Genomic DNA, 23,123 nt, shown 5'->3' on the forward strand with positions numbered 1-23,123 from the left:
TTCGTAGATTCTGAAAATTCTTTAACTATGGCTCATGGAATAAGCCTAGGTGGAATCAATCCGTCTCAGATTCCCCAGGACACTAGCAGTCCTGCTGAGACTGGAGATCTGGACACAACTGAGAATCTTAGGAACTGCTCAAACTGCGGTGGCTCCTGGGCCCCTGCATGTTTTTTTTTTTTTCTTTTCCCCCAAGGGACTTAACAGCAGATGTCCATTCCATGGGGGTGTGGGAGCCCTCTTTGTGGGAGAAAGCCGAGTTTTAATGGGCCTGCCAACCCCACTCCACCCCATCCTGACGTCAAAGCATTGTCACTTTACTTGCCACATAGTGAATCTGGGGAATGGCCGGAAATCAGCAGCAGTGTTCGAGGCCATAAATTGCTAGACCAGCTCCTGGTGCGTCCTGAGCACTAGATTTGGATCGGGCCAGGTGCAGGGAAAAGGCCCCTGTGCCAGAGAGGACGCGTGGGCTTCCTGGCCAGGGAGTCAGCATGGAGCCCAGTTCTAGGCACACGTGCGAGGGGTGGAAGAGCTCCCAGGGGCTTCCAGGGCAGACAGGGGAGGAGGGGCGGGAGGAGCTGTGCGGCCCCTTTAAGACCCCAGCGCTCGCCTACCAAAGGAGGGCGGGGGGCGCTGCGTGATGGGAAAGTCGCCGGCTGAGCCTAACACTTTCTCCCGGTGTTTTAACTTTCGGGACCAGGGAGCAGGAATAAAGCTGCGACATCAGCACAGAAAAGCCTAGCGTGCTTGCAGCTGCTGCGTGCTAACATACTTCCCGCCAGCGCCCAGCGGCCGGCCCGGGGGCCAAGTGGAGAGCGGGCGGGCAGGTGGCCCCGGGCCGCCTTACCCGCGCCTTGGCTCTGCCCCCGGGGGCCGAGCGAGCCGCGGCTCCCTCGTGGTGTGTGAGGGCGGTGATGTTTTTCCTCCCACCCACTTCTGAGTCCCCCCTCCCCCCTCGCGCGCACTCCAGCTCTCGCCACAACCTGCGAGCCCCAGATCTCGGAGGAGCGTCCCGGAGAGCTCAGAGCGTGTGCACGCGTGACAGACGGAGGAGGCCAGTGCCCAGGTCAGTGAGCAGTGCCCGGAGCCCGCTTCTCCTGCCTCCCCTCCCAGCCTTCGCACAGGTGGGGTGCTTTGCTGTTGGTTGGAGCTGCCCCCTGGAAGTTTTCCCAGCGCCCCTTGTGCTCCCAGACCTGCCATCCCAACGCGGTGTAAGGTCCAGCTGCCAGCGGCTAGGATGGAGTTGGGGGCACAGGGTGCCTGAGTTTAGTAGCTCCGGGTGGGGGCTGTGACTTCGAACTCGCCACTCGCCACTCCCTGCTCAGGCCTACATTTCGCTAAGCCCTGGTGCTTCCAAGGGCCACTGTGTACTTCCAGCAGAGACTCCGCCGTTGCCTTAATTACGGGCGTGTGTCCTGAAGCCAGTTTTCTCATTTATGCAAGTGCCCTGGACCAGTGGCTAACGAATACGTGCATCAGGGTGGCCAGGCAGAGGGTCACTTCTCCTTTGGATATCTGTCTCACTTTCTCGCACACACCCCTGGGGTCAGAGTTTGACACTACATGGTCTAGCCAGATCACAGGGCCTGGAAAGCTCCCCTCTAATCCGTCCCTGTCATGTACCAACTGAAGTCATGTGTCTCTGGCCCCCCATTCAGTGCCCCGGGCCAATTTTGAAGGTGGAATAGAATAAAATGATAGCTGAGAAGGTGTTTTTCAAGCCAAGTGAAAAGTATGGTCTCTGACAAGGGGCTACCCTGGGCTGAGAAACAGCCATGTTCAGTGGCAACCCACCGCTGTTTTACTTTTTTTTTTTTTTTTTGAGTGGTACGGTGGAGAGAAGATTTCTACAGGTAGACTCAGGCCTGATATGCCAGTGCCTTTCTCATTGTCAGAAAGAAAACTGATACCCTAGGGGCTGTCCTGCAGATGATAGTAAATATGAGGTTACAAGGTCAGTCAAGCTTTGCAGGGGGAATTAGAGACACCGTGGGGTATGAAGAACTGATCATCCTGTGGCTTGCCTTTTGGAGTCGGCTCTGATTTTCTTCCACTCAGGTGACCTGTTCTGAGAGTGGGCTCCTGATACTTGGTGGCCTAGATTACCTTTGACTATGCAGTGGGACAAAGAGCGCTTGTACCCTTTGCTTGATGCAAATAATGTGAATGCCGGTTTCATAGAGATGCTTTAATTCATACCTTGCTTCTGGTATCTGACCTTTTGTTCTTGTTCTCTAGCAAAACACATTTACCTTTGCTTTCCTGTCTCACCCTCACTCTTAGGCTTCCTTGCAGATTAATGTTTTCTTTGTTGCTTCGTGGTTGGGTCCTGGATACTCCCAAAACGTATCAATGACTGCATTTCAAAGGAACCTGTAGAAGAGCCAGTGCAAGTTCCTTAGCACAACAGCCTGTGTAAAGCAGACAGAGAGTTAATGCAGAAATAACTCCAGTTAACTGGGTCAAAGTATAATTTGAAAAATTAAGGACAGTTTGGATCTTGCAAGAATAAGAGTCGGCATGTTTGCTGGGCAATGTTTGCTTGTGTTTACTGCGGTAGTCCCAACAAATGTCTTGAACCACCCTGATTCCCTGAAAGAAAAAGTTACAGGGATCGGGCAGAGTTAAATGGCAGGGGGACTTAGGAAGGGACTTCTTCCGGATTGATATTTCTGTATAGAATGCAAAGGCAGGACTCCAGGGCTGTGTAAAGGAAAGGTGAACATTTATAAAGCCATGTATTTTCTGCTGTTCTCCATCACCACTGGGTAGGCCACATAGATGACCAGAACACCAAAAGAGATTAATTGTGCTCAAGTCAACTTTTTTATTTGAATATAACATGAGTTAGGTCCCAAGAAAAGCAAAGGAATTCTATGAGCTGATTTTTTTTCCAACTTGAGTTTTGAAACAATGCTACTGTTCACCGAATTGCCCTGCTCTTGTACAAGAAAAACAGCTCTGTTGCTTCTTGAATGGGGAAACCCAAAACCCATGGTTTCATTAAAAAAAAGGGGGGGGGGGAAGAAAAGAGAAAGTTTTCCTGAGATCCATATACACGTGTGATGAATTGGATTTTAGCAGTTAAAAATCCTCTTTGGAGCCTTGGGAGATAAGCTTATTAAAGTAGATTCAGGAAGAACCTCACTGTGTTAAATTCTTGATTAAAATGATTAGCTTCAAGGGACCCTGGTAGCTCCCAGGGGACAGAGAGATTCTGTGTGAGTGCAAGTGGACCATAACCTCACAGAAGGCACCCCAGACATCAGCATCCAGGCCCTTGGAAGGTTAGAAACCTGTTTTGTAAAAATTTGATCTTGTATTGAGTTTCGTGTAGGAGTTAGAGGAAGAAGGCAAACACATGCTGTAAATCCTGACAACACAAATTATCCTCTAAGCCCAGTTGTTCCTTGGTACTTTATTCATCATTTGCAATGTAGATTTTGAATGATCCAGAAAACTTAATTACATTTGTAGTAGGAACTGTGGCATCTACTTCAGAGCGCCGATATGTTCATTTCTGCAAAGCGAGCAGCTTGCATCTTTTTGGATTTTTCATGCTCTTTATTCAGGCAGAACTCTAAAATGATCAATGAGTCCAGTTCCTATCCAGGAATAACCCCAGATTGAATGTTTTATCTCTAGAATATTTAAATATTTCCATATCACCCATTGGAAGAGGTTTACAAACTCTGAAATCTATAGAAATGATTTGTGATCGTATTTGAATTGTAGCAAACTTGCCATGTTCTAAGGTTCAAATGGATTAAGATTTCCACCCTTAAACTGGAAATGCCAACCTCATGTTTTAAAGAATTGCAGTTGCTTTGATGATCTTTTCCACAGTGGTGCAAGATGAACAAATTGCCTGTTTAAGTTTACCTAGTTTCTCTTTGAGTGGTCCCACTTGAATTTTCCATTTCTCAGTGGGCTTCATTGGAAACTGGTATGTCTAAATTCTTCTAGCCAAGCAGTAAAACTTTTCAGGTGTTTAATTGCATCCGTTTTTTGAATTACACATATTTTTTTCCAACATACCTAGTCAAACTGAAGATCCATTCAGAGCTCAGAGATATCACTGGAGAAGCATTAATAAATTTGTATTTCATCCCAGAAGGCTTAATGATAGCACTAGTTCTGAAGCTAAGCTTACTTAGCTTTCATTTCAGAACTTACTTAGATGTCATGTCTATTACTTTTTCCTTGTTTGTCAAAAGGCTCCTTTTGCAATCTTTCATTTCTGTTTTCTCCAGAAGAAAATCTCTTCAAAAATCAACTTTAATTCCCATAGAAAGGGGAATTTCAAAATTTGTCTTATTTTCCTTTGACTTGCCTGTAAGGATTTTGCCTCAACGCTGGATAGGAATGCATGTTCATTCACTTGAGTTTTCTCCCACAATATTTGCAAGTCAGGAAAGTCAAGGTTTTATGCAGGCAAGCAATGCTTGCAGGTATGGAAATTCCTTGGCATTGTTTTGCTAGTAAGTTAGAAGCTGAAGCATCAATGAACTTCATCATTGCCAGGGGCTCTAAGTCTTTTTCTCCTGTTTTCTTCCCAACAGCATGAGTCCAGTGGGCCTCGAAGGTTCTGAGCTGCGCTTTTCTGTGGTCCAAATGAGAAAGAAGTGGAAAATGGGAGGCATGAGTTATATCTTTTCCTTGTTGTTGTTCTTTCTTTTCCTAGAAGGAAGCAAAGCAGAACAAGTGAAACGTAAGTGTCTTGAGTTTAAAAATAATACAAGTGCTTATGGTTTCTTTGAAAATGTGGTTATAATCTATAGGAATTATGATTTATCCCAAATGTGGTCATACCATTTTTCTATGAGAACAAAGCAAATGTTGCTGGTTTATGTATGAGTTGATAAAAGCATGAGAAATTTGAATTGGGCCAACCAAATTTAGCACTGGTTTTCTGATTATCATGTAGTTTTCATCTCATAGAACACATGACACATTAGCCTATTTCCCTTTCCTGTTCTAAGCTGTACAAATCTCATTCCATTTTACATAACTCAAGAAATATCTGACAGATGAGCTGGATTTTTTCCCAAACTTCAGACTCTTCAGCAAAGGTTTTCACTTTATGAAAAAGAATAACAGAAAAGAAAAAGAAAAGTGGGAAAAGAGGGAAACAGGCTCCTCCTATTCCCTTATGCTGAAAAACAAAGAAGGAAGAAACCTTCACATGAGCTGGATTCAGATAAAAAAAAAAAAATCCTTTGAGGAAATTGAGATTCCAGAGACTGTTAGCAAATTGGATGCTATTTATTGAAAAGAACGTCCGTGCAAAGCCAGGGGATATTTCTAGAAAGTCAGCGATCCGTGTGATGGGCTAACACTTTGGAGAAAATGGATGGTGGTCAGGGAGTGGGGAATAATCAACCCTCCTTGCCACCACATTCAGGAGCCTTGTGAGTAAGCATTGCCATCTCTGTTCTAGTTAGGAGCTCTCTGCTGCCTTGGACCCATGTGGGCCTTGCCCTCTTCAGGCTACTTGTACACTTGCTCTGAATTTACAGGAAAAGCTGTAGCTCTAGTTCCCATTTTTGGCTGCATCAAAAGAAGCACAAAGTGGAATGGGTCCAAGAGGAGCATTCTCTGCTCCACTGAACTTATTCATGAGAAGGAGCTGTGAAAATATTCTTGGTAGGAGCCGAAGCAGCATCTGAAGTCCATCACTTAAACATTTATCTCCTTTATCAGCATAAGTTAACTGTATTTGGCAGAAGGCTTGCTGACAAGCAAAACACTGCCAAGCCTATTGCATTGTTAAGTATGTGTTTGTCCCCCTACAATTTTCATAGCAAAGTTACTCTTCTTCCTGGGAGAATATAGTGCCTTTGATTAGGCTTTTAAGCATGAGTGATCTGTGGTGATATCTAATGTGATTGGAACACAAAAGGAAGTTGAGCAGGGTATGATTTTAGCAAGGGAGCGTGAATCAGTCTCCCCGTCTTCTCTGACTCCTTCCTTTTCCTTTCACTTGAATTTGAGGATTCATGTAGTCAATCTCAGAGCACCACTCTTTCAGAAGTCCTCCTTGATTTAAGTGGATGTGGCAGAAACATTGTCCATTCGTTTTCATATCAGCTGACAATCGTCAAGGTTCAAAAGTCTCTCCTCCATTAGAAAGAAACTTCTGTTATTTTGTGTTACACATAGTCTCATGGGAAGAGTTTATAGCTTGCAAAAGACCATCTCCTCGGGTAGGCCTTCCATATTTATGAAAAATTGAGAAATATTGCCCATGAAAGTTCAAGCTTAGTTGGCAAACCAAAGAATGATGCTACTTAAAAAAATTTGCTTTGGACTCCAAACAACTAGTTTTTAAGGTTTCCTTGTGCCTGTGAATTTGTTTCAATCCCTTTTGATATTCAGTTGGTGTCAGAGTGATTATGTAACAGATGGCCTTGGGCACTAGTTCTTGTCTAGTGTCTCAGGCTTAAAGTCATCAGCCATTGAGTGTAATTCTGTGTGGCCATGCCCAATCTGTCATAAAAAACATGCAAAGTTATCTCCACCAATGGGGAAACCTCAAAACATATGCCCTATGTTTTTTGCTACAAGCACATATACACTCATACACAAATACTCATATACATGTACAATTTACATTTATAGAAAATTGGATTACAGTGCCTACAGTGAAAAATGATCACAAAAATGACCCAAACAATAAACTATCACATCATAGTTTATTGAAAAATTGGTGGTCCAGGAAAGTCTTGGGTTAACTTATCTCTAAATTTCTTAAGCTATAAAATTAATGCATGCTCATGGTACGAAATGATAAGAAACTATCTAAAGAATGCATAGCCCTTAACTTCCATTCCACTCTTCAGGGAAAACCATTATTACTTCCAAATTCTTCTCTGTGTTATAAAATCATATATAATCATATCTGTGTATGTATGTGGAGTTTTTTATGTTACAAAAATGAGATATTCTGAAACTCAGCAATGTGACTAGCACATCATTCTGTTCAGAATATTGCGATGTAACAATGGTATAATCTTTCAAATGCTTAAATAGGTTTGGTTGCATAAATGCGCCACAATTTATTTAGCCAGTCTCAATTTGTAGATATTTAGGTTGCTTCCAGTTTTCCTGGCATTAACAGACACCTTTAACATTTATGTAAATATTTGCAAGAACTTGTTAGTTAAGATATATATTTAATTTTTAATCATGGTAAGTACTGCCAAATTACCCTTCAAATAAGTTGTATTAATCTGCATTGCCACCATCTGTGTCTGAATACTGATTTTCAATTCCTTTCCCAACAGTATTATTCAACTTTGTACCCTGGGATCACTTTAATCACAGAAATTATATTTCAAGTTTGATTTGATAATTTCCTGTTACTGGGATAGCTTTTCAATTGCCTTTTAGTTCAATTTTATCTTATCAGTATATTGATTGACTCTTTTTCAGTTCGGTTGCTTGATGTAGGATTTTTAAAAGCTTATTTAGTAAGATTTGTTCAAATTTTGTTATTTACCTTCCAAATTTCAAATATTAGTTTATCAGTCTGAGCTTTGTTTTAGACTTCAAGTTGCATTTTCCTATACACAAGCTGTAAATGTTAATGCAGTCAGACACATCATTAATTTTCTGTATAGCTCTAGATCTCTTCTAATATCTAGGAAGTTCTTTCTCACCTTATTTTATATTTTCTTCTGCCTTTATTTTGGATTTTACCAGTATTTCTCCATAAATCTAAGATGTGTTCATGTACAGTGTGCAACATGGAATTGATGTTTTAGGTCACTGGGTGATAGGTTTCTGAATGTTACTTTATTTATCCTTTTACCCCTCCCACCAATTCCAAAGTTTTCACAATTGGTGAATATTATTTTATAATAAGGGAAAAGTTCTTTCAAGTAAAAGGACATTTCATTTTTCAATTTTTTACTGCCCAGTTCTAGAGAAGCCATAGTATGTGACTAGACGAAGGGAAAAGAGTAAGTTTTCTTCTTTAATAGAAACGACAACTGGGGAAACTTCAGCAAACCTCTACATTTAGGAGTAATAAACCTTCACATTTACCTTTACTGCCTGACAGGATTTAACTCAAGGGAATCACAGTTTCTGATCTTTCAGAGGCTACTTAGAATATTAGCCTCTAGTTCTAGGAGGCAGATCTGTGGTCTGTTTGCTTCCCTATTTGGGGCAAAAGAGCAGAACTGAGTGGGAGTGATGGATGCTGTTACAATCAACGATGTTCATTCAGTTAGTGTAGATCTGAAGAGGTCTGTAGAAAATCCTTTCTTTGCAGAATACTGTTGACAAGGAATGGTGTTCACAAGGAATGGTGAAGGTGAGTGCTGCCACTTGCTGGTAGCTGATTAGCCATAGTAACAGTTTTTCTCACAAGAGGGAAGACAGGCTCCGGAAACCAGGAAATACTGACAGTGCATTGTAATGGATGAATGAGCCTTTGTTGCTTAGTTAAAAGTTTGTTACTGTCCAGCATCAGCAAGGTTTGAGGCCTTTAGCCTGGAAAAGGTCTTTCTGTAACTCCATTATGTTCTGTTGTTAAAGTTGTAGTCAGTGAGGCCAGGAAGTTCTCTTGAAGTTCAAAGGACCGTAACATTCACAACATAATATTCATGCAAATGTGGGGTAAATGGGCTTAGGGAGTTTGTCCATTTTGGCAGTTTTAACTTGGGAATTGAACTATTGATCAAAGTGAGGTGGAAGAACTGAGTTGTATTTCTAATGGACTAGCCTGTGCCAAGTCTGGCAAAAGTTCTGGGGACAGAAAATGTTCATGTATTTCATGGAATCCATTCCTGCTTTATAAGGTGAGTTAACTACATCCTCAAGAGATTCAGTTCTTGTTCACTTTTCTCCCTAGGGGAAAAGCTTCTAGTATTCATATTTGGCTGACAGTGGCCCTCTGGGCATCTCATGAAAGCAAATCTGCCAGAAGGTTGAAGGAAAGGACAAAGATACTGAGAAATTTTGAGACATAAGAAGTCTGGCCTTATGGAGACCACCAAAGAGCCTCTGTGTGAATGGTAAAAGGCAGTCAGAAAGGCATGTTTTTTTTTTTTTTTCTCCTCCAAATTCTTACTTGGAAATTTGAGGTAAGCTGGACAGCAAAAAGAAAAAAGTCAAGCAAACAAGTAGATTCATTCATAGCTTAAAAATTTCAGTAGCTGGAGATAAAAAGGAAGTAAAGATACCTTAATGTTGGATAACCTAAAGTATTTCAAAATATATTTTAATTTGCTCTTAGTTTGAATGTGGGAAGTGGGATTTGAGACCCTAGATCCGATCCCCATCTCCAGAGCTGACTTAACATACTTTGGGAAAGTTATTTAAAGTTTACTTATCAGCACAGTGGTGGGGGTGGAGAGTGATAATAGCATAATGATTGTCCAAATGATCACCTGAAGAATAAATGAGATTGAATACATAGTTTTTAGTAAGTAGTAGTTATTAGAACAGCTCTCTTGCAAGCCAGATGGCATTGTCCTCTGCATTTCAAGATGTGGAACTTGAAACAGCCAGAGGCAGAACTAAGCTCCAGGTCTCTAAATTCAGTATTTGCCTCTCCAGTTTGCCTCTGGCGATATTCTGAGGAAGCAGATTCCTTCTTCTGAATAGAAGCTCCTAGTCCCTTACACATGGAAGTCACTGAATGCATAAAAGATGATCCAAGGGAATTAATAATGACCTTTGTAATCAGAATTCCTAAGAAAGGCAGTACATTAGTTGAGAGTTAAATGATTGAAGCTAGGATTAGAATTAATCATGAACCCAAGTAAACTATGCCAAAGGAAAGTCGTGAGGAAGGTTAAAAATATGTGCCTTTATGTCCATGCTTCTTGGATTTCCCTGACTTCTCAGTAGGATTGGAATGTCCTCATAGTTTAATGCAAGAGACCTGGTTTCTGGGTCAATTTTCTGTTGCTTGCTCTGTGGGATTGTTTAAGTCATTCATGTTTTTTGAAATACCGTTTTGACTGCTATGATCTGAAAACGGTACTTACCATATGAATGGAGATTGAAAGGACAACAGAATAGGGTCTAGGGTGGTAAAATAAGGAAACTAAGGGTCTGGCTTGTAAATGAGTTGGGTTTAACAATATCGACACAAAGTAATTACAAAGAACATTTTATTCATTTAAGATTTATATCTTGCTGCTGAAATAAAAGATTGGATACAGGTTAAAACGAAAGAATATGTGTCAAATAATATTTTTTAAGGAACACATCTGAAGAAAGTTAGAAAAAGTAGATTTTTTAACATGTTTTTACAGCATTTTCGCTCTAAATTTGCCTTGTGTTTCCTGACAAGTTAAAAAAGAGAAACTTTGGACTTGTTTGCCAAAGAATATCCTCAATTTCATTTACAGAGATTATTTTTGCCCCTCCCCCCCCACAACACTCAAGTAGTATCGCTCATGGGATATTTGAATTAGGCACATCTGGGTGGTATGACCGCCTGTGACCTTGTTTCATAAAAGAAAGGAAGATAGTCTGTTTGAATTTCTTTGTAGACCTTCTGTAAAGGAAGAGGGCGAATATTAAGTTATAACTCAAAGGTTTCTTTCCCCCCACAAGTGGTAAGGGGATATAGTCCAGACATTTTATCATTGAAAGATTCAAATTAATTGGAGACTAGGACACAGAAATGTTAAATAAGCTACTGGTTAGTATGTTTACTAGATGGAGTTGTCAACTATCATATGCCCTAAGCAAGCTCTATATTAACATATTTCATGATTTAGAAATAGGTGCTAATCCATAAGTATTCAAGAAGTAAATAAAAGCCAAGAAAAACAGAAATCAGTAGTGATCTGAACAGTAAGGATATTTGTAGTTATTTGATATAAATATTTCTATTTTTTCTAGGCTAAACTATAATACATACTGTTTATATCATTTTTATGTATATATTATCTGGCAGAAATGCAGCACTGGCTTGCGGCCAATTTGGTCAGGGTTTATGTCTATACACAATTGGAATCCCTGAAATGCACCTATCTATAGTGAAGACATATCCCATTATGTTTAAAGTGAATGATGAATAGGGAATTCAAATTTGATTTTATTGTGTGAAAAGTTCAAGAGCCCCACTTCTATTCCTGATCAAATAAAGTCTCTTTTAACAAAGATTGTTCGACTGAATTGCTGACAAGAAAAACAGGGGTTTTTGTTTGTTTTTTATTGAATGAGAGCTTTGATTTTTGCCTAAAGTCCTGTGCCATATTACATGTGAGAGATGATTTGAGTCAGAAAAAAAAATCAGGTCAGGTTTCACCAGCCAGCTTGTCCTTGTATAAAAGGATCTCCCAATAGTCTTATATTAAAGACTAATAAGCGTATCATAAATTTTCATTTACCCATGCTGTTGGGAGATAGAAGGACACAATAAGTCAAAATTTCATAGAAAATTCTCCAGTTGTCATCTTAGCCCAATGGTGTCATTTTGCTTTACTGTCAAACCTCTTTGATCAATGGACACTGTTTTCACATTGAACTTTCTTGAGTGCTAATAGGAAGTTGAATAGCCACAAGGCAAGTGGTAGGAAAGCCATGTTGTAAATGGGACACTCAGTATGTATTAACTTGAATGAATTCTGGGCAAATGATCCAGCATGTAGGAATAAGATAATTAACTCCTGGTTAAAGGAATAAGCTGTATGTACAGAATGAGGATGTGGCTTCTTCCTTACATTCATTTTCTCTGGCTTCCACAGCCTAAAAATGAGCTCTCACAATCCTGGGGAAATCTAACAGGAGTCTTCAACTTCAGAAATCCAATGCTAGAGAAACAAGAAACACGCCTCCACAATAGCTATTTTATTTTGCTCTTCCCACATTCGCCTTCAGTTTGATAAATGACAAGAGAGAAGTAATTATGCCTTTATTTTTCTTCACTGTTCTAGAAGCCTTTTTAAGAAATAAAGACTTGAAATGGAATTTGTTTACTTGATGTGTCCACTCACATAGTGAACACAAAGATTCATCTCTCCCTTTCCTCTGACCATATGTGTTATAATAGAATAAATATTATTGTAAAACTGACATGATGATGTGTCTACAGCAATAATTCTTATCAAAAACAGTTCATGGGAATGTTCTCTTGCTTTTGGATTGGTGATGAAATTGTTGACCTTTTGACCTAATCCTTGGTTCTGGGAAGTAATGATTGAGCAAAACATTGATGGCATAGTGGCACATCACTGTTGTTTACATTTTTCTCATCATTTTTCCTGTTAACATGTTCCTCTTAAGTAGCAGACATTTCTACCTCTAATTAGGGCCAGCTGAACCACTAAAAAATAGCCATGATGTTGCAGGTTGAACATCCAACTCACATGCTAGCTGAAATTCCTTTGGGACCGAATTCTATTCTTAGATACAACTAGTAGCAGCTCATGACTTTGCCAGCTGGTATCTCTCAGTTCTTGTCTGTGATGATATCTGGGAATTTGGTTGGTGTAGATTATACTGTGTAATATTAAATTTTCTGGTGATGCCAACGCCTTTTAAAAAGGTCAAGCTTCTAAACGTGTGCTGAAACTAACTTTATCATAGTTTCAGAAAGTTGATAATTATCTACCATACTTATAAAAAAGTAGTATAATTGTGCTAACCATTCAGCCTTGGACAACCATTGTAAAACATGACTTAGAAATGACATATTCACTTTTTTTATATGCATGAAAAAAAGTTTCAGTGCTGATAACTTCAGGAGTACTGTTTGAAAGCACCAGTGATGTTACTGTTTTTCTCCTTCTCTTCCAGAAGTTCCTAAAATTGCTATTTTTATAGTTTGGGAATATATCTATGGTGGCATAATGGACCAAATCCCATACTACTGAGTTAGTAAGACCAATATACTGGATGAATGTCCCTACTTTGTATGCAATTATTATCATATTTATGTCAAAATTTAGTCTTTGAGTAATATACTTGCATCCTAAATATATGTGAGGAAAGTGATGTTAAGTTTAAAGCAAATTAGAAAGAACATTAAGTTGGTATAATGTCTTTCCAACAAGATTTCAAAACATTTTGAAAGCCTGGACACTATTTTATACTTCATCCTTCTTGCCATTGATACAAAAAAATGTGAAATAAAGTGTGCCAACTCTAGCTTTGCTATAGTCCACCTTGAATTTGACTTGACTTCAGTATAAACAAGTTTGGTTCTACAAAAGATGATCAAAACTGTGTTGCAAAGGTAAAGTACAAGGGGAGCTTGAGACAAGTTCAAGCAGGAATGCATGGAAACCATGAATATTCTAAATTCTGAAAGCAGGTGAGTTGTACTTTACCAACTGCATAGCAGGAGATGCAGACTTATGTAATGGTTGCAGTCTTGGTTCTAAAGTCAGGCTATTTAGCTTTGAAGCTCAGCTCCATACCTTGACTTGTTATATCAACTTGGGAAAACTACCACATGTCTCTATGCTTCATATTATCTATTTATAAATTGGGGCTATGTGGGACATATCAGAGAGGGATGTAGTTGGAGTGTGTGTGTGTGTGTAAAACCATTAGACAGTGCCTGATTTTTAAGGATTATTGAACAAATATTAGTTGTCATTCTGTTATTATCACCATTCTCTCCTGGCTTCGTGTTTTTAAGGTTCTCTGGCTATTTTCTCCATTGCTTATTATCTACCTCCAGGATTTTGAGGCAAACATAGACCAGAACAATTCAAACTTCTCAGTTTATACACAGTGAACGGTAACTCTGAATGGAATAAGGCTGAATGAAATCCATTGATTGAAGAAGCAGTTATTTTATTCATCTGTAGTTTTCATGAATGGGCTCAGATATGTTAATATTTATAAAAGTTTACATGGGAATTTAAAATACATTTCACTAGCACGACTATTCATAGAAGAATTATTAACTTAAAACCAGCATAAAAGGAATACTCCTATTGTGGCATCAGCATTTATTGTCCCTTTAGAAGCATACTTTGATGCAAGCATGCTTAGAATCTTTATAACAGTTTGGATGGTAGTTTAAACATGTGCAAATGCACTCAACAGCCAAAATGACAGCTTATTTTATTTTAGTGCTTGTTTAATATTTCAGAGGTATTTAGCATTTTTCTTCTTTTAAGATTTATTTATTTTCATTACAAAGTCAGATATACAGAGAGGAGGAGAGAGAGAGGAAACACTTCCGTCCATTGATTCACTCCCCCAAGTGACCGCAACGGCTGGAGCTTAGTCAATCCAAAGCCAGGTCTTCTTCCCCGTCCCCCATACAGGTGCAGGGTCCCAAGGCTTTGGGCTGTACTTGACTGCTTTCCCAGGCCACAAGCATGGAACTGGATGGGAAGTGGAGCTGCTGGGATTAGAACCGGCGCCCTTATGGGATCCTGGATCCTGGCGCATTCAAGGCAAGGACTTTAACTGCTACACTATCATGCCAGGGCTAGCATTTTTCTTAAAAAGGATTTTATTCTAATTGAAAGGTGGAGATATAGATTTTTCATTCACTGGTTCACTTCCCAAATGGCCACAATGGCTGGGGCTGGGTCAGGCCAAAGGCAGGAGCCAGAAGCTAGAAGGTTCTTCAGAATCTCCCATGTGAGTTTAGGGACCCAGACACTCGAACCATTTTCTGCTGCTTTCCAAGGCACATTAGTCTGGAGTTATATCAAAGCAGACCAGCTGATTTGAACTGGTGCCTACATGGGATACTGACACTGCAGACAATGGATTAACTGATTACACCACAGCACTGGCCCCAGTGCTTTGATTATCCTATTTATTCTTCTTCAAGGAAGAATGGATAATAATAATTAGTTTTTAAAGATTTTTTTATTTATTTTTATTGGAAAGTCACATATGCAGAGAGGAGGAAAGACAGAGAGGATGATCTTGTGTCCGATGGTTCACTCCCCAAGTAGCCGCAACAGCTGGAGCTGAGCCAATCCAAAGCCAGGAGCCAGGAGTTTATTTAAGGTCTCCCATGTGGGTGCACGGTCCCAAAGCTCTGGGCCATGCTTGCCTGCTTTCCCAGGCCACAAGCAGGGAGCTGGATGGGAAGTGGGGCTGCCGGGACTAGAACCGGCGCCCATATGGGGTCCTGGGTGTGCAAGGCTAGGATTTTAACCACTATGCAATCGTGCTTGGCCCAATAATTAAAAAAAAAAAAAACAGAATAGATATCCATGATAGCAAAAGTTCATCTGATTTCATATTCTAATTTGATAGGTCGAATATCAACCTTTGCGTTGGCTAATCCAATCAGGAACAGTAATTCAGTATCAAATATAAAACACATAGGTTGAAACCTATTTTGCAATGTGGCTTTCAATCTACAAAGCACCTTCTATTTTATGCCCCTTCAAATGCCAGTGCCTCAGTCTCATGTGATGATGCTAGTCTAAAATAATGCCACTTTAAGTACATTCTCCCAAGTACATTCTCAGATTTTCTCTCAAAAGTTGAAATAAGTTCTGTGCATGAAATGTAACTGACTTAAGTGTTTATCAGTGAGAATATAAATTTAATGTATAGAAACAATCATTTTTCTCTCATAGATGTGGAAGATAAAAAATGATGCCTCATTTAGATGTTAATCTGGGGAAATTCATAGTGGTATCTCATCAAATAAAAATGCTGATATTATTAAAACATTTAAAATATTTCTCATTCTAGCCTTAGAATTTGAGAAGCAAAAATCTAATATGTGAATCTACCAAGGAAACAATTATATTAAGAAATATATGAGTGTTGTACAGTGAGACTATATGCAAGAATGTTTCTCATGAAAATTTTATAGAAACAAATGGTCTAACATACCAACAAAGGGGACTGATTAATAAAGTATGGTTCAGAGGTGAGAATTTGGACTAGAGAGTAAGATTCGCAGATTCCATATTGGAGTGCTTGAGATTGACACCTTACTTTGTATCCTGACTCCAGTCTCCTGCTAAGCAGGCCCTGAGAGATATCAGTGCAAACTCAAGTGATTGGGGACCAGCCACCCATGTGGGTGACTTGGATTGAGTTTTCGTTGCAAGCCTTTGGGGAGTGATCAGCAAATTAGAGCCCTTTCTTGGTTGACTTCTCTGCCTCTTTTATATATATATATATATAAAACCATAAAAACATATGGTTCAACTACTTTGGGTATAGGATTATCACAAAACACTAGTATTTAAAGGTATAGAAAAGCTTTAGCATGTTAATTTTATAATGTAACTTATAAAATGTGTATATTTCATCCTGTTAATTTAATAATGAATCTGTATTTATGATGCAAAAACAAAATAGGACTAGAAAGAACTTCATGTTTCTAATCTGATGTTTAAAGAGCTTAGAAGTTGTCACCACCATTGTCACAAGAAAAAGATTGAATGAAACTGAAACGAATACACCTCTTAGATTCAATAGGATGGGAAATGGAAATAAAAGGTATACAGATTTGGGAAGAATAAATAAAACTCCTTTTTTTGTGGATAATATGATTGCACATATAGTAAACCCCAAAGAGTCAACAATGACCAAAAAACCTTCTAGAATTAATGTGAAATTATAGCAAGATGTAAGGATACAAAGTTAATAAAATCAATTCACTTCATATAAACAAGCAATGAATGAGTGAGGTTTTAAATAAAAAATACAAAGTAATTTACATTTGTATCCCTTGATTGAAACACTTGTATATGAAACCAACAGAATTTGTATGCAATTTATGTGACAAATACTTCATAATTCTTAATGGAAGACATGAAAGCAGAAATAAAGAAAATAGAGATATTCCAGGTTCCTGTGTTGGAGGAGCCAATATTTCTTGCATGTTATTTCTACCCTAAATAATCTATACCTGCAGTACAATACTAGGAAAAATCCCAGGAAGTTATTTTGTAGGTATCAATAAATTGTTAAACTTTGTATGGAAAGGACAATATACCTGTAGCAGTAGATACAGTTTTGAAGGGGATCGAGGTGTCATAATGACCCTACCTGACTTTAAAACTTACTCATGGGTTTCAGCAATCAATCAAAACTGTAATATTGCCAAAAGAATAGATGAATGGATAAATGGAACAAAATATAAACCCAGTAATGGACCTATGTAATCAATGCCAATGAGATCTGTGACAAGTGTGTACAAACAATCCAATGGAGAAAAGAGTAGCTGAAACTGTACATCAATATGCAAAAGTAAACAAATCTAGATGTAGATATTATTCACAAAAGTCACTCAAAATGGAGCACAAGCATAAATGCAAAAAGTAAAATTATAAAACACCTAGAGGACAATATAAGAGAAAATCTTGGTGATCATGTGTTTGAACAGTGAAATTTTGATGTAGCACTTAAGGTGGGATTTATAAAGGAAAGAGTTGATAATCTATACTTTGGTAAAATTCATATATCTTCTCTGCCAAAAAGACTGTTGAGGGGATGAAAACACGAGTCCCGGACTGGAAAACATTTGCAAAAGACATCTCTGATGAGGCAATATTTTACAATATATGCAAAGTACCCGTGAATTTAAAAAAAAAAAAAAGAACAGCCTAATTAAAAAATAATCTGAGGACCTCAAACACCTCAAGAAAGAAATATAGATGACAAGTTCTTTGAAAGATGCTTTACATAATATACCACAAGAGAAATACATACTAGAACAGCATTGGAATAGCACTACTCACCTATTAGAATCACCAAAATCCAGCACAGTGATGGCATCAGATGCTGATGACTGTGTGGAGCAATAGGAACAAAGCTCAGTGCTAATTTGAATGAATAACATTAGTCACTTTGAATGATAGTTTGGCAGTTTCTTACAAAACTGAGCATGATTTTCACTGTATGATCCAACAATTCTGCTTCTTGATATTTTCCCAAGGGAGTTGAAAACTCATATCCATGCAAAAAACCTGCACACAGATGTTTGTAGCAGCTTTATTCATAATTGCCATAACTTGGAAGGAAGCAAGATGTCCCTGGGTAGGTGAGTGGATAAAAAATAATAATAATGAAAGATTCAGTTAATCTAGGCAGGAAAATATTCATCATTGCTAAAAAGAAATGCACCATCAAGTCATAAAATACATGATGAAAATGTATAATAAATATGTTACTAAGTAAACCAGTATGAAAAGGCTGCATACGTATGATTGTAACTACATGACATTCTGAAAAAGGCAAAACTTTTGAGATGAGGCAATTAATGACTACTAAAGAGTATGGTAAGGGAGGAATGCACAGGAACACCACGAAGAATTTTTAGTGTGGTGAAACTACATTATGATACTATCATGGAGAAGTTTTGTCAAAACTTAAAATGTTCGGTAGCAAGAGTAAACCTTAATATAAACTGTGGACTTTGGGTGGTAATAATGTGTCTGTCAGCTTAGGTTGCTCAGTGGAAGCAAATGCACCTCTCTGTTGGAGGTAATGATATTCAGGGACACTATATTATGGGAGAAGTAGGGGTACATGAGAAATCTCTGGATCTTACTCTCACTTTTCCTGTAAACCTAAAATTTATATTAAAATGTAGACAATAAAAGACTGAGAAATAACCATACAGTTACCGATTACTTCTCCCACTCACAGCATGTTTCAGTGCATCAATATGTCTGTTGTATAATAGTGGGATTATAGTTGAAAGGACTACAAGAGTCAGAAAGCATTTAAGAAGTTTCTAAAGGAATGTCCAAGAAGCTGGAAGAAGAAAATGAGGACAGTAAAACACATTTAACCTTTTACATCATAATTTCTACGAATGGTAATTGCAGCATAAGTCATGCTGAAGGCCTCTTGATTTCCAGCCAAAAATTAGAAAATATAATAAAGCTGGAAAACACTCTAATAACAACTCAGTTATCAGAACAAGACTCAGATATTAATATATATAATAATTATCAAGCCACAAATTTAAAATATCTGTTTAGCATGCTAAGAACTCTAATGGAAAAAGCATTGGAAAATATGGACAGCATAATAAGGAATATTGAAACTCAATGAAAATAAAATATGAGAAATCAAAGATACTGTAACAAAAGTGAAGATTGCCTTTGATGGGATTATATATGGATTGGTCAAGAGGAGAAAATTATTGATGCGTTAAAGGTATGCCAATGGAAACTTACCACAGAATATTTTCTTAATAAAAGGAAAAAAAAAAGCATCCAAGAAGTGTAATAATGTATGTGCTTAATGTAAAAAGAATACCAGAGAGGAGGAAAAGAGTGGAAGGAAAAAAAAATGGAAGCATTTGAAGTAACAATGGTTAGTAAATTTCCAAAATTTGACAAACACCACAGTACAGATATAGACAGCTCAGAGAACACAAAACAGGATATATATAAGCAAAATGGACAATGAGGCCCATCATTTTCAGACTACAGAAAGTCAAGAAAAAGAGAATATCTTCCAAAGCTTTGGGACCCTGCACCCGCGTGGGAGACCCGGAAGAGGCTCCTGGCTTCAGATCGGCATAGCATCGGCCGTTGCGCTCACTTGGGGAGTGAATCATCGGATGAAAGATCTTCCTCTCTGTCTCTCCTCTCTGTATATCTGCCTTTCCAATAAAAAAAAATTTAAAAAAACAAAAAAAGAAAAAAAGAAAAAATAACATTATCTATAAAGGAATTAAATATCCCTTACTCATATCTCTTTTCAGAACCTCTGAAAGCAGGGAGAGCATGGAAAGGAATACTTAAGTTGTAAGAAAAACCAAATCTTTGGATATGATATTCTCCATTACACAGTTATCAAATTTAGATGTGAATATATAATACAGTATGCATCTCTACTTTCAGACCAAAAATGGACTTCCAATGAAACTGTTTACTATATCTTGACAATAGGATGCTGAACTCTCTGCCATTGTCCATGCCCGCATTGATGGACATATGACTGTGTATGAAGAACTATACTATAGTAATGATATAGGGGATCTCAGTGGGGGAGTTGGGGAGGGGATAAGGGAAATCCCAGGGCCTATGGAACTGTATCATAAAATGATAATGATAAAAAGAAGTAAAATCTTAAAAAGAAGAACAAAAATCTCCTCACCTTAATGAGCCGGGATCCCATATGGGTGCTGATTCTAATCCCGGCAGCTCCATTTCCCATCCAGCTCCCTGCTTGTGGCCTGGGATAGCAGTCGAGGACCGCCCAAAGCCTTGGGACCCTGCATGGGAGGGAGACCCAGAAGAAACTCCTGGCTCCTGGCTCCTGGCTTCGGATGGGCACAGCTCCAGCCATTGTGATTGCTTGAGGGAGTGAATTAGCGGAGAGAAGATCTTCCTCTCTGTCTCTCCTCCTCTCTGTATATCTGCAATAATAATAAAATAACTGTTTTTTAAAAGTTTAAAAAGGAAATTATATATATTACATATATTTCATATACATATATATGCAGAGAGAGAGAGAGAAACTCCTGTCTGCTGGTTTACTCCCTGAGCTGGGCTGGCATGGACAGAAACCTGTAGACGGGGACCCAGAGCAGGTCACAGGTCTCCTAAATGAATGACAGGAACCAAATTATTTGAGCTATCACTGTGGCTTCTGAGTCTGTATTAGCAGAAAGCTGGGTACAGGAGCCTAATCTAGGTATCAGTACAAGTTACTATGGTAGGGAATGTAGGCGTCTTAATCAACATCTTAAAATTTAGGCCAAGTGCTCACCTGTGTGTCCAGGGAATTTATCTTTTAAGAGAAAAATGAAACGTAAAGAGTTTGTCAGAAAACAAAAGTGGAGATAATCTGTTACCAGTAGACCTGACTTGCAAGGAATTTTATGAAATTTTTGAGAAGGAAGAGAATCATGGAACTAATACATGAATGTAAAATTACATGTTTTTTTCTTTCATAATATAATAGTCAATAATTTGTTCCAAGTAATAATGATAGAATGGCAGGGAGAAATTGAGAATACTCTCTTAGAAAGTGCCTTCACTCCACATTAAGTAGTACAGTGTTACTTAAAACCCTACCTGATTTAGTTATGAATGTATATTGCATACTCTAAGGAAACCATTAAAACATCTGAAATAACAGATGCTAAGAGAAGGGAGAAACTGGAATAGTATAAAATGTCAAATTAAATTCAGAGAAGACAGAAATGAAATGAAAACTACAGATTCCAAAATATATAGAAAAAGACAAATGACCCAGAATAGTCAATACAATGATAGAGAACAAGATCAGAATACTAACATTACTAAGCTTCAAAACTTACAATGTGGTTATGTGATAGATTATAAAGTCCTAACACACAAGGAAAAAAAAAAACCAGAAATAGACCAATACAAATAAAGTCAATCTCTGACAAAAAGGAGCAAAGGGAATACATTGGAGAAAACGTAGGATTTTTTTTGTGTGTGTGTTTATTTACAAATGATTCTAGATCAAATGGATGTCTACAAGGCAAAAAAAAAATCTAAACACTGTATTTAACCCTTTAACAAAATGTGTATCAAAATAAAATCAAAGACTTACATATAAATGCAAAACCTAGGTGATCCTTATACTTGATAATGAAATTTTACAGTACCAACAGCATAATAGATAATAGAAATTTGATTAATTGGACTTCATGTGAAGTAAAACCATTCTAGTTCTTTTTTTAAAGATTTATTTATTTTTATTGGAAATGCGGATATACTGAGAGGAGGACAGAGAGGAAAAGCTTCCGTCCATTGATTCACTCCTCAAGTGGCTGCAACAGCCAGAGCTGAGCTGATTCAAAGCCAGGAGCCAGGAGTTTCTTTCAGGTCTCCCACACGGGTGCTGGGTCCCAAGGCTTTAGGCCATCCTTGACTGCTTTCCCAGGCTACAAGCAGGAAGCTGGATGGGAAGCAGGGCTGCCAGGATTAGAACCGGTGGGGTTCTGATGCTTTCAAGGCGAGGACTTTTGCAGCTACACTATCGAGCCAGGCCCAAAGCAAAGTGTTCTATGAGACAAGAACCATGCATTTACAGTGCACATATCTGATAAAGCATGAATTGTTTTCAAAATATACAAAGAACTCCTGAATATCAATAATAGAAAAGCGAACAGTTCAGAAAATGGGAGAAATACAAAGATATTATGTAATGTAAACAGATGCTCAACAGTATATGCCATTAAGGAATAATATTAAGACAATAATTAGATATCACTGAGTAGTTATTAGAATTGCCAACATCTAAAACAATAATTCCAAATGATGGTGAGTATGAGGAGCTATGAGAACTTCTCATTACTGAAGGAAAACAAGATGATAAAGTCACTGTGAAAGACTTGTATTTTTACAAAGCTACACCTGGTTTTATTATACAATCCAGGAACCATACCACTAGTCATTATTCAAGTGAGTTGGAAACTCATGTCTACACCAAAACTTGTACAGAAGTGTTTGTAGCCATTTGGTTCACAATTTCCCAAAATAAGAAGCAACCACAGTGTACTTCAACAGAGAAATGGAGTGTTACCTAATAATGAAAAAGAACTGTGAAATCATGGAAAGGTTTGGAGGAACTTTAAATCCATATTTTTGGGTGGTAGAAGCTGACTTAAATGACTGCATGCTCCATGATATCAAGTATATGACATCCTGAAAGACAACTTTCCATGGATGTTAGAAAAGATCATTGGTTTCAAGAGTTGAAGTTGTAGTGGAGGAGGGAAAGAATGAATAGGCAGAACATAGAGAATATTTAGGGTTGTGAAATTATTCTCTGTGCTACTGTAACAGTGGATCTATATGTCATCATACATTCAGCAAAAGGCATGGAACTACATAATATGTATAATGAACTCCAATGTAAACCATGTACTTCAGTATTTACAAGTATTGGTTCTTCACTCATAGTAAAGCTACTACACTAATGCAAAATATTTATAGGGAAAAGTGGAAGAGGGGTGGGAAAAGTATATACAGGTAGTTTCTGTATTTCCTGATTAGTTTTCTTTGTAAACCTAACAGTGTTCTCAAAATTAAAGTCTGTTTATTTAAAAGGTCTATTTATTTTATTTGAAAGAATTACAGAGAGAGAGAGAGAGAGAGAGAGAGAGAGAGAGAGAGAGGAGACACAGAGATCTTCCATCCTCCGGTTCACTCCTTAAATGGCCACTACAGCCAGAACTGGGCTGGTCAACCAGGAGATTCCTTTGATCTCCCACA

The 23,123-nt window shown here is 38.3% G+C and overlaps 1 protein-coding gene across 4 annotated transcripts in view; it reads left to right on the forward strand.

Annotated features, from left to right (window-relative positions):
- Nucleotides 1–917: 917 nt before the first annotated feature.
- The window catches only part of CHRDL1 (chordin like 1), a 117,733-nt gene continuing 95,527 nt past the window's right edge, over nucleotides 918–23,123 (forward strand). For 2 of the 4 annotated variants that reach the window (XM_040999707.1, XM_040999708.1), the window contains exon 1: nucleotides 4,618–4,714. In XM_040999707.1, coding sequence (XP_040855641.1) covers nucleotides 4,618–4,714 — 97 coding nt within the window. Of the gene's footprint in view, nucleotides 1,070–4,565; nucleotides 4,715–23,123 lie in introns of those variants that run through there. The other 2 variants (XM_040999705.1, XM_040999706.1) reach the window with 2 other exon arrangements.

The sequence above is a fragment of the Ochotona curzoniae genome, unplaced genomic scaffold (assembly GCF_017591425.1).
Source record: "Ochotona curzoniae isolate NIBS_2020 unplaced genomic scaffold, NIBS_Ocur_1.0 scaffold_1852, whole genome shotgun sequence".
Lineage (NCBI taxonomy): Eukaryota > Metazoa > Chordata > Mammalia > Lagomorpha > Ochotonidae > Ochotona > Ochotona curzoniae.